The 12107-nt window shown below is 43.9% G+C and overlaps 1 protein-coding gene across 1 annotated transcript in view; it reads right to left on the bottom strand.

The window, feature by feature from the left end:
* Nucleotides 1–11789, bottom strand: part of LANCL2 (LanC like glutathione S-transferase 2) — a 33040-nt gene extending 21251 nt beyond the window's left edge. Inside the window, exons 1-2 of the mRNA XM_054642798.2 lie at nucleotides 11067–11789; nucleotides 898–1015 (exon numbers count right to left, since the gene is read on the bottom strand). Of these exons, the coding sequence (XP_054498773.1) occupies nucleotides 898–1015; nucleotides 11067–11267 (319 nt within the window). The 5' untranslated portion in view covers nucleotides 11268–11789. The remainder of the gene's footprint in view (nucleotides 1–897; nucleotides 1016–11066) is intronic.
* Between the last annotated feature and the right edge of the window lie 318 nt (nucleotides 11790–12107).

Here is a 12107-nt window from a genome sequence, read left to right as displayed (position 1 = left end):
TCTGTTGCATTTTATCCCTCTCCCCTTTTCATTACAATTGTAATTATTGTTGTTGGTTCCATTACTATTATTATTTTACTTTATTTCAGTTATTAAACTGTTCTTATCTCAGCCCATGGGTTTTATCTTTTTTTTTTCAAATCCCCTCCCTATGCAACTATGGCAAAGGGGATGTAGGAGAAGCAGGGTGTGTGTGCTCAGCTGTGCAATATTTAGTTGCCAGGTGAGGTTGAATCACACCAATTAGAAGGGCTCATTGACATCTGGACAGCATCAGTGATGCAATGCTAAATGAAAAATGGTCCCTAGCAATAGCCATCACCTGCATATGCCTAATTTTCCTCATGATCCTCAGTCTTGCTTCCATACCTCTACACTCCCCCTCCTCACACAATCATTTTATCATTTTTGTACAGCCAGAACAAGAACAAGAATAGCCAATACCTAAATTCCAGATTTGAAGCCTACAAGCTTCTGGCCACAGAACATATTCCCCCCATGTACTCCCAGTGATTAGAAAATGCTGTTACCATTAGAAAACTGCTAACTAGTAGCCTGTTGAACATAAAAAGGTGAAAAGTAACTCTTTTTTAAAAGCAATTTTTAAAGAAACAAGAGGTAACGTAAAAAAGCAGCCTTAGAAAATCCACTCCTTTTGCAAAACAATGATCTCCATATTACAAAAGTCAATTATCATTCTGTATCTTTGTTTGCTGAAGTCAATGCAAGTTACAGACAGTAGTGACCAAGGTTCCAGAGTCAAAAGAAAACCCAACGCACAAAAATGCCCGTAACAGAGGATTTCTACCACTCCTATGAGAATATCAGAATGTCCTATGCATAAATCCAATTACATCATTTAACAAATACATTTCATTGAAATTCCAGCTTTCTCACCAGTCCAGCCAGTATAGGCAGAGCAGTCATGTGGATCTGCCGTCTTCAGCCCTTCCTCCATTTGTTGCAGAAGGTCCTTGATTTTTGCCTGGATCCGTTTTGAGAACCGAGCATTGACCTGAAAGCAGGAGGCAGGGAACAAGCCAGAAAAGAAAGTAATTAAAGAATGCAAAGTGCCTGCTCCACTTTCTTGTTTGGGAAGAAAACCAAACCAAACCAAAACCAATCAAACAAAAAATAACTAGGAAATAAATAACACATACAGCAACCAGCATCATCAAGGTGGTTCATCTTAAGTGTGTCTCATGTAACTGCATTCTGACTACATTTTAGGGTAAATTACAGGTATCTACATAAGGCAAAGGTTACCTATGCATTCTTTAAAGTCACACAAAGAGGAGCTATGGACACTGTGACAGCATGTAATTCTAATAAGGGTCCTGGTACAATGACCATGTTATGGACAAACAGCACAAGCCCCATGTGCTTGCTCTCATCACAAGGACACACCCTTTGCAGCACTACAGAGCAGGAAATACCCCAAGGAAAAGAAATGTACCAGGTGACCAGTCTTTTTGTACAGAATACTCAAGACAATCAAGCGAAAGAAGATGAGCAGAAGCAGCTCAGCATCTTCAGCTCAAGCACAAAGGCAAAGAAACAAGTCTGATTTTACACACTGCTTCCTTTTACTTTTGCCCAAAAAATGTTTACATAGATGAAATACATGATATATGTATCAGAGAGTACTTTACCCTTTCCAACATTTCTCTCTCATTATGCACACTTTTAGGGAAGATATGTTACTGATTACTCCTTAAAGCCTATGGAACATGGAAATTATCACAGTAGTATGGTAAGCTCTTGCTTGACTACGGCACATCCCAAAAGTGTGGGGTTTGGGTAAATGACAGGTCCTGGATGCCACCATGCAACCGATTACATAAGGCATACCGCATTTTGTAATCTTGTTTAGAGAGAAACTTCAAATAAAAATCAGTGACTTCAAACATCCATCCAACAGATTCAGAAATCAGAAATATTTAAGAATTGCACAAGGCTTCTGGCACATCAGAAATCTTCAGGGTGAATAGTTCAAATCCATTTAAGGATATCCATGGTAGGAAAGGAAGGGAGAAGGAAATATCTCACACTGAACACGTATCATTCTAGAAACAAGCTAGAGACACCTTAACCTTCTCCAATATCTCTAGCAGCCAAACACAGTAGGTATCTCAAGCCTGTTAGTCTTCAGTGGTGTTAAGCACCTTTCTGTTAGGGAACTGTACTATGCATCCACATCACCACTACCCCACCACCCTCCCTTTTTGACTGGTTCAGTGAGGTCTCAACACAAAGGAAAACCTTCCTCAAGGCAGGACTTCTCTCCTTCAAAAGACAGCTATGCTGATGCTAAGGCATATGGTGAAACAGCATGAGGATATTCACGTGGATGCATCCAGGCACAGAGCTCAGCTTATCTGACACGAGTGAACTAAGGTTTCAGACTCCCCATTTATTTACCTACTGCACATCACAAGCATGCTGCTTATCTTTTTGTTCTGACAATACACCTGCTGTTACCAAATCAGGATATTTTATATCAAACACCAGATTAAATTACTTAGAGGTAGGAGGGGAATACTAGGACATCAGGATGCCTGGGTTCTGCATTGAAATCAGTCCCATACAAATAATTTAGCTCAGGTTGGTAATCTCTCTCTCTAGAATCTGAATTGTAACTTACTAGTCTTGGTTCAGTGCTTGAAAAAGCACAGATTAAAGGATATTTTTATTAATATTTTTATAATTATCTGTAAGTCCAAACAAAGCTACTCCCAAACTTATGTCAGTGTGAATAGGTTAAAAGTGGCAACCAAGTTTTCCCCAGCTATCTACTTCTCTCTTTTTTTCTGGTTGCTCTGAAGCTTTCCCAAGCAAGCACTGTCACTGATCATTTTATAAGACTCCGTTACAAGCTTGTAACAGATGCTTACATGCACTAGAATAAATTAATTACATGAAGAAATGAATGTTGAAAGGTGACTTTCGAAGATTTAAAAGCTTCCTTCAAGGAAACTTGGGGCAGCATTACTACTGAGCATAACACGCACACTTGTGTGGAGCACAGATTGATTTTCATCAGAGGTACATTCATCTCAAGAGGATGTTTCCAGCTGGCATTCAGCCTTTGCTGCAGGTGACTTGTTATTCCTGTAGGGACAAACAAAAATCAGGAAGCCTGATTTCTGATATCCAGTGGCACATTTACTTTGGGTTCACAACAGACTGGGTGATAGCAGGAGCTGAAGGGTATCTTTAATTAGAAAAGGCTTTCTCCAGGAATTCAACTGCTGCATTACTCCTCTGCTGCTGCACAGAGAACAACCATTATCATCCCAAACAGTGCTCAAGTTTTATATTGTCAAAGCACAAAAACAAGGGTTCATTCCTCATTATACCAAATAGAGCCTTGTGCCATACTGGTTATGGTAACTAGAAAGGCTCATTATCAGCACAAAAGTGATGCAGAAAAAACAAAATATGTTGGTTTGGAAATTATTAGTTTTGTTATTTATTTGAACCATATCACTTTTTCCATTGCAGTGAGAGAGCAGGCAAAGCTACATCCCAATACAAAGTCTTCCAAAGCCAACAAAAATATAAAGAATGTAAGTACTTCTGTAATATCACTCACCTTTGGCACTAATCACAAGATGTCTAAATTATGCTGTCCTTGTTAGCAACAACTGTCTCCCCTACCTGCTTTCTTTCATTTGGAGGGTTTCTAAAGAGAATTTAACTCATCTAGTTTGGTAAATTCAGCACAAGAAGTACACACCTACATTAGAGCACAGTGCTAATAACACCCAGGTCACGGGTTAGATCCCCATATGGGCCATTCACTTAAGAGTCGGACTCAATGGTTGTTATAAGTCCATTCCAACACAGAATATTCTGTGATTCTGTTATGATAAAATATTTTAAATACAATATATATATTTATTTATAAAATTTCTATAATGATGCAAATAAAAATCTCCTAAAAACCCCAAACATTTCACTTGCAGGCAACATTACAATAACATCCCAGCTCTTACTGACCATTGCAGCCATATCCAGCTTTATGGCCATGGCATTAAAACAAACCAGAACCAGGGGCAGATGAGGCAATAGGCAGCTGCTATGTATGTATTGTCTATCATGATTTCTGGTAGGTAAGAGAAGTCTGTAACTTTAAACTCTTGCATGCACATTTAGACCAAATGTCACATTGCTGATATAAGTCTGACAATGTAACCCTGAGGCCTCATGGCACTCCTTCTGTCATTAAAAGTAACACTCTGGTTTGACAGACATGGGATGAGTGATCTCATTTGCAACTGTCAAAGACATTTAGATACCCATGCGTTGTTCAAAAACACCTCGTGGCATTTGCTTGCTCATGACATCTATGCTAAGAACTTGTGCAGAGCCACAGCAGGGCAATGGAGACCTGAGTCACAGCTTCCTCACAAGTTGCCAATGTACCTATCTTTCTTGCTACCACCAGCTCCCAAAACAACCATCTTGCTCTTAAACCCTATTTTAATTCATCATGTTTTTGGGGATCGATGCTACATGTAAAACCAGACTGCAACAGTAAGCAACTGATTCTGCAGAAGTAGAAAGGAGATGATCTATACATACAGTGCTACCTCCCAAACAAGCAGAATACACTTTTATTTCACCTCACTTTCTTGTTGGTAATGTGTAGAACAGAACACATAACATGGTGCTGTGTTGTCTTTGCCAAAGTATATTTCAAAGAGAAGAAAACAGAGCTCAGTTGGTACTGCACCAAGAACTCATTCAGAAACCAAACTTGCATAGAAGATGGCAGAAAGGACATGACAGACACTGGTGAGGAAGAATGTAGTAGGGGAAAACTCCCAGTTCTGCCGAAATGAGGAATCCTGGCTGTACAGAAATCTTTGGGAACTTTGCCACTGACTGTAAGGGAGCCAGGTTTCACACCCATGCATTGGAGCATGGGTCTACTGAAGCAGGATGAGCTCTCATACTCACCTCCACAAGTTCCTGCAAAAGCAGACAAGAAGGGATGGCAGTAGAATCCCATATGCAGAATCTAGCAAGGTCTGCTAGGAGGTGACCAGTCTTTTTGCACAGAAGAACAAGTTCTACTTTATTTTTACCTAAGTCAAAAGGCTCTTACAGCTCCAAGTGCAGCGCCTTCTTCTCTGAAAATACCAGATACTGTTGAAGCTCATCACCCAGCCTCTGAAACACTCAAACACAGTTCTGTGATACTTCTCAGACAGGTCCTCCAGAAACAAATGCCAGTTCTGCAAAACCACATGCTTAATAAATGCTTTGAAACATTACTGTCTGTAGAGCACATTGCAGAGTTTTTCAGTGATCTGTCACTTAGTGCCATACATGTGACAATGGGGAAAAAAAAAAAAACAAAAAAAAAAGTAAAAAAAGAAGGGGGAGAGGAGGAAGAGATAGAGAAATCAATAGCTGTAGGCAAATTCCTACACTGCTACAAATGCCAGCTTAGGAACAGGCTTTAAACACAATCATCGCCCTCAGAGGATATAAGGGCGTGAAAAACATCACTAAAAGGCAAACATTCAAGTTATAGAAAGAACTACTTAAGGCATGTGAGAAATAAGAAGACTGTATCTCTAATGCATTTGTGTGTGAAAGAAGTTATATGTCTCATTGGTTATAAGACAGCAAAAATCCAAAGCTTAAAGATCTAAATCATCACAAAGAATCATCAAAGAGCTCCAGATTATTGGTAACCAAAATAAACACGATTAACAGATATTCTATGTTTTGGGAAATGAAGACTGATAAAGCAAAAGAGCAATACTGAAAATCAGTGGTCCTCCAGGTAGCCCAACACCAACATGCAACTTCTTGAAAGCTGAGAAAATAAAAGTCTGAGTATGATTTAAAGTCACTCACTACACAGAAGTGTCTAGCCCAGCTGTGACATTTTTAGGTGGTCCTCAAGTTTCAAAAAAAGCTAAAACCTCTACCAATTCTAAGTTACCTCAATGCAGAGAGCAGATATATTCCATATATTGAGCTTGACAGCAGATAAGTGCAGTTAGACCCAAATAAAATTTATTTTCACCAGGAAGCAAGTACGTGTTATTGCACTTGCCCACACAACTAGCTGGAGTAACAACTCATTAACATGCAGGTTTGCAAGATAAAACTAGAAACTGATGAAGAGTGGATGGATGTGAGACAATTTAATCAGAACTTGGGGGTTTGATTTTATGAAGTATTTTCATTCAGAACTGGTTGACTAAAACCAAACAGGCTTAACTCTATGGTCACCTCCTGAACAGCAGGACAGGCTTTCACTACAAAAGCATCAGAAAAGCCCTAAGCAGTGTTCAGTGCTGCCTGTGCTGTGGGAAAGAAACAGCAGTTCTTCCTTCCAGGCTGTGTACGACTGCCAGGAGTTAGTGAGGGACAATGAAGTACAACAGAGTGATTTCCAGGATCAGTTTTGACCAAGACTCTCAAAAACCAAAACAAACTTTCCTTCTGAAGAATCACAGAGAATACTGCAAACCTTGTTTGTTTGAGAGTCCCCTGTGAAAATAGCACATGCCTGAGCTGGACAGCCAGGAAATGGTCAAAAAAGTAATAAGCTCAAGAAATGCAGCTACCTCATCCCACATCTCTGGAAAAAAGTGGGAAGAATTATTTAGTGGCTTTGGAGGTTGAATTTTGCCTCCAGTGCAATAAGTTGTATAATACTCATTAGTATAAGTTGTTGCTGAGTCAGTCCCAGAACACAGAGAAATTGCTGCTCCCAGTGAGATAACTAAAATGCACAGTAAGGCAACTGCAAAAAGTTTTTAAAAACAAAACAAAAACAAAACAAACAAAAAACCCAAAAATCCCCAAACTAAACAAACAAACAAAAACCAACAAAAAACAAAGGGAGAAGACAAGTGAGGCTATGACAAAAATCCATATACATATATATATATATATATGTATTTAAAAGTATATTTTACAGGAGAAGGAAGACTAAAAGCCACATAAGGGCATTATCAGAAGTAACAGGAGATTGAGAAAGCATTAGGAAACTAAATACTACTAAATCTTCCAAATGATAAATCTAAGTAAATATCCTATATCACCATTAATAGGTACTTGCCAATTATCTTTGAACAGGTTCCCTGTAAGAAGTCCCCTGAAAAGCCTAATAAGGTATTGTATACATTTCTCAGAACATACCACTTTTTTCTAATATTCTTAGAACACTATGGCAAGTCAGGAAAAAACATACAAAGGAAGAATTTGCCTAAAAAAGAAGTTAAAAGTTTGGGCACTCTAGTGACCAATCCATGAAGTTTGAATCTAATTTTGCTTCTGTCTTGTGATTCCACAACTAATTCAGACAATCTTAATGTAAGGGCTGGGATCATGTTAATTTCTTGATGACAAGGATGCTTCTTTTTTTTTTGCACAACCACAAAATGCAGATCATTGTCTAGGCTTCCACCTTCCCCTGGCTGAGCAGATAATATCAGGCTGCCTTTTTTCCCATGTCACTTGCCTGTAGTCAGTGTGAAGGAGAATCCCCAATCACACCTGACCATACTGCACATGTAGCCACAGGGCTGTGGTGGCTCTGAGGCCAGGAGGCAATAGATCCTTGAACAAGCCATCACCACCCCTCAGGAGCAAGCTCTCCTCACCCTTTTCCTTCCCAGGAAATCCTTTAGAGCTGTGTAACTCTCTACTCCACTAGGGAACTAAGAACTAGGGAGTGTTCTTTGTTATGAGTCTATTAATTTCTCTGCCTCCCCCCCAGCCATCTACATTTCCATTTTGAAAACTTTTGGACTGACCACTTTGAGATAATATCTATAGGTACATTTTTAGGTTAAGGTATCTCTGTGGGGCCCAAACAAAAAAGAAAAAGGCTACAGGATGTATATTTGATTGAAATACTAAACATCACTTATTAAACAAAGGTTTACATTTAAAATTATGTTTCTTATTAATCTAGAATTAATGCTGTCTGATGAATTATTACCTTAGCTTTCTCAAACAAGTTACAGAAGCAATTTAAGTTCATGATACTTTAATGATGAAGAGATCTAGTAATGAAAACAGTGAATTTCAACTACATGAGCAGAGCCAACATAGACAGCTGCATTGTTTACTGTGACTACTTATAAGAAAGCAAATCAGCAACCTCAAATTCTGTTCTCCTACTCCCATACCTTCGAGATTTCTGAACAATATTTTACCCACACACACTTCCATATGGAGATTTTTGTCCCGATTGTCTCACCTTTCAGACAATCCCTTGAATACCTTCTTGTCCTTTTATCAAGCAGGTGAATTTTAGATGGCAATCATGACAGACTAAGAAATCGAATGGATTAATAATGCATTGCCTTCCATGACAACAGCAGAGCCCTGCACACCTCAGGCTGTCATTACGTGAGTCACTCAGCACTCCTCACTCCACTCAGCAGCAGATGGGAGAGGAAGGAATTATGCACGCACTGAGGCCTTCTGAAAGATGCCTTCATTTTTAGAAAACCTGTGTGCTTGTGTACAGAAGTTTACAGAACAGACTTCCTACCCTGTGTAAAGTCCCTTTGTCTTCACTGGGGCTTTAGGCAAGCAAAGACATTCCTCTGATGAAATGGGAGTCATTAAATGCAAAAATAAAACACTAAAACATAAACTGAAAATCATCACAACAAAAAAAGTACCCATCATGAAATGTCACAATAAGTGACTAGTACTAGGAGTGACAGCATGCAAATACGTCAAAGAATACAAATACACATAAATATTCTCACAGCTATTCTAGCTGTTCTAGCCCAGAAACACATAAAATGACTCCTGAGATTTTGCAGGTGTAAAACCAAAATAAAATGTACACTTGCTTCTGCCTTCTCCTATGAAATGCACAGAATTGCTGTAGTTACATGGTTTTAAGGCAGTACAGAATTTTTTTTTTCCCAGAGGCACTTCATCCTCCTGAACAGAGCCCACACACACCACCTTTTATCAAATACAAGACTACTTAGGTGCTCTAACATATTTTCTGAACACTCCTGCACAAATAGCAGCTGACTGCCACTTTCTAAAAAGGAATGTCATCCACCATTGATGCTGGGGAAAAAACACATACATGCACTGTAAAAACACCATTCTCATGCATAGGAGAGCCTAACAGGCATTGCTAATGTGAACACAGGGCTAGAAATTCTTGACTAACTCATTTCAGCTCTGCCACAGAACAACATCTCTCAATTTGGATTCATTCAAGAATCAAATCTGAAGTAAATTAGAGTTGAACTATTCTGCAAGAGATCTAGTATACTCTAAAATGTACAGATGTTCATCTTCTAAGGATGTAGTGTTCATCTTCAAGGATGTTCATCTTCTTTTAATATCTCACCATTCTTCTGGTTAACTCACTTGAGAAAGCTTTAGACCATCTAGATTAGCAGTAAATGAAGGAGTGTTTTCTCTTTTAAATATGGACATGAAGTGTGGGGTTTAAAGCAGGTACACAAGATGACTGGCCTACAAGGGACACGGTATGTTTTTTACCAATTTAACAACAATATCTAGCTATAGTGGTTCTGCCATCTCCTCTCTGCCTTTATAATTCAACTCATCATACTTGGATGATTTTTATAGACTAAGCCAGATACAAAAGAACAAAGAAATAACAGTTCTCTTCCACAAGAAAAAAAAAACATTACTGACACTCAGCATACTGCCTGGGAGCTGTATACAAAACAAAGCAGATTTCACTTTTGAACCTACTCTTGCTTTTTAAACCTCTTCAAATGCTTTGCTTTTGACAGCTGCAATTATCTGCAGTAGTTAGACACTGAAACCCCAAGCCATTCTCTTTTGTGCACTCTGCTTAGCCACATACAACTTCATAAACCTCATAAACCACAGTCATAAACAACTTGGTGAAACCTTTCATTGCCTTGGACTGATGGTGAGCTGATGGTGTCCTGCAGGTACTTAAAGTGGTCAGAGCGAATGTCCCTCCCACTGTTGGGCATCACCATCCTTGTCTCACTCTATCAGTAAGTCAAGGTAATTCCATATTGCCACAAGCAGGAAAATACAGAGCTGGTATCAAGAGGTTTCCTTTATTCATCCCAGCATACAATCAAGAAAGTTAGGAAGCTAACTTCCTACCCTCAATGCATCTGTGCTTGCAGCAGTGTCACCACGCAGTGTTTTCCATGCAAAAGAGGACAAAGCTGCACAGTATTGAAGGATGAGGCTGCAGAGGGGCTAAATGACAGAAAGTCTATATTCTGGCATTCCTTCTGCAGATTAATCCAGCCTGCATGTTAACAGGCCAGGCCAGAACAGCTTCTCTACTTAAAACCTAAGACACTCACAGTATACCAAACAGTAGCACATGGCATCAAGGAGATAACCAGAGCAGGAAGACTGCAAACCTCGTGTGACCAGTCCTACCAGGCAGACCTTCTGTGAGCATGAACCAACTTGCCAGGTGCCTATCATGGAACACCTGAACCTATAAAAGCGCACATGTCAGTAAATAAACACGTGAGAAGAGTCTAGCTTCACCTGATGAGCGAGAGTTGCTGTCACCCGAAAATAAACTCTCCTTTTCTAGATGGGCGTTCATCTTTTCCATTCCCTTATGCATTTTCTCTGGTGAAACTCGGGCAACTTCTGCTGACAACTTCTTCTGAGACACCAAACCACCGTGGTATAAGCAGCTATAGCTGTTCTGCTATACAGCGTTCAGCTGGGGCACCGCGTTCATTCCCGTACCGGAGTAAAACAAACAGCCCGAATTCAGAGCCGCCGCTGCCGGGCTGAGCCGTGCGGCCGGGCTGAGCTCCCGCTGCTTCCCTCAGTTCACCCCGCCGCTCCCTCCCCTCGGGCGCCCCCGAGGCCGCGGCGGCCGCCCCGAGCTCGGCCGGCGCGCAGGCCGCGGGCAGCCCCACCGCCCCCGCCGCCGGGCCCGCGCCCCGCCGGAGCCGTCCCGGGGCGGAACCCACGGCCGCCCGCGCCGCGGGGGCTGCCGGCAGCGAGCAACCCACGGGGGAGGCCGGGCTCCGGGTCCGGGACGCGGCGCCTGCCCGCCGCCCGGGACTCACCTTCCCATCGGCGCCGAAGGGGAGGGAGTCCTCCTCCGCCGGCGGCTGCAGCGCCCTGTCCCGGTGAGCGTCCGCCGCGCTGGGGGCTGCCACGGCTCCCTGGGGCTGGTAGTCGGGGTAGGGGTTGGCGAAAGCCCGCTCCTCCATCTCCGCTTCACCGCCCAGCTGCAGCTTCAGCCTCTTGGACATGCTCTCTCCCATCTCAGCCGGCCCCCGGCCCGCCTCCCCGCACGGCGAGCCGGCGGGGACACACTCCGCCCCGCAGAGCGGCTTTGCAGCAACGCGAGCGCCGCGGCCGCCCCCGGCTACAGCTGCCCCCGGCTACAGCGGCCGTGCAGCGGGGCTGGCTCAGGAGGGCGGCTGCGGTGACAGGGTCTGCGGCCGCGGGCCCATCGGGGCCGCTCCAGGGCGGAGGCGCCGCCGCCCCGACCCCGAGCCACCGAAGCCCAACTTTGGAAGGCGAAAGGGAAAGCTGCGAGGCCGCGGCTCTGCTCGGCGTGCCTGTCACCCGAGGCGGGGGAGCGGCGAGCGCGGGGCCATCACAGCCTGTACAGGGGCAGAGCGCGGCCGGGGCCGCGGCCGGGCCCCCCCGCGGGAAGAGGCAGCCTGCCCGCCGGCGCAGGCTGGGTGGCACGGCTGCAAAGCTCGTTCCAGCGCCTCATCCTCCCCCGCCGGGGCGTCAGTGTCTCGGGCTGTTGCTGCCGCCGGCCGCACGCCGGGCGGCGGAGCGGGGCTGCCGCCGGCTCCTCCCGCCCGTCCCCCCGCGGCGGGGGCGAGCCGCCGCCCGGCGCATCTCAGAGGAGCGGCAGCAGCAGCAGGAGGGGCACGGACAGCCCCAGGAGCAGGCAGTACGCCACCAGCTCCTTCGCCCGGCTCATCCGCAGCCGCCGCCGGGCCGCGCTCATCCGCCAGCAGTCCCCGCGCCCGGCGCGCCGGTCCCCGGCCAGCCCCGGCGGGAGGGAGGGATGCGCTCCTTGGCCACCGCCCGGCGGGGACGGCGCAGCCGGCGGCGACCGCCCCTCAGCGGGCGAGAGGAGGCAG

This window comes from Agelaius phoeniceus, chromosome 1, assembly GCF_051311805.1.
Source record: "Agelaius phoeniceus isolate bAgePho1 chromosome 1, bAgePho1.hap1, whole genome shotgun sequence".
NCBI lineage: Eukaryota > Metazoa > Chordata > Aves > Passeriformes > Icteridae > Agelaius > Agelaius phoeniceus.
This window is presented reverse-complemented; position numbering and strand designations above follow the sequence as displayed.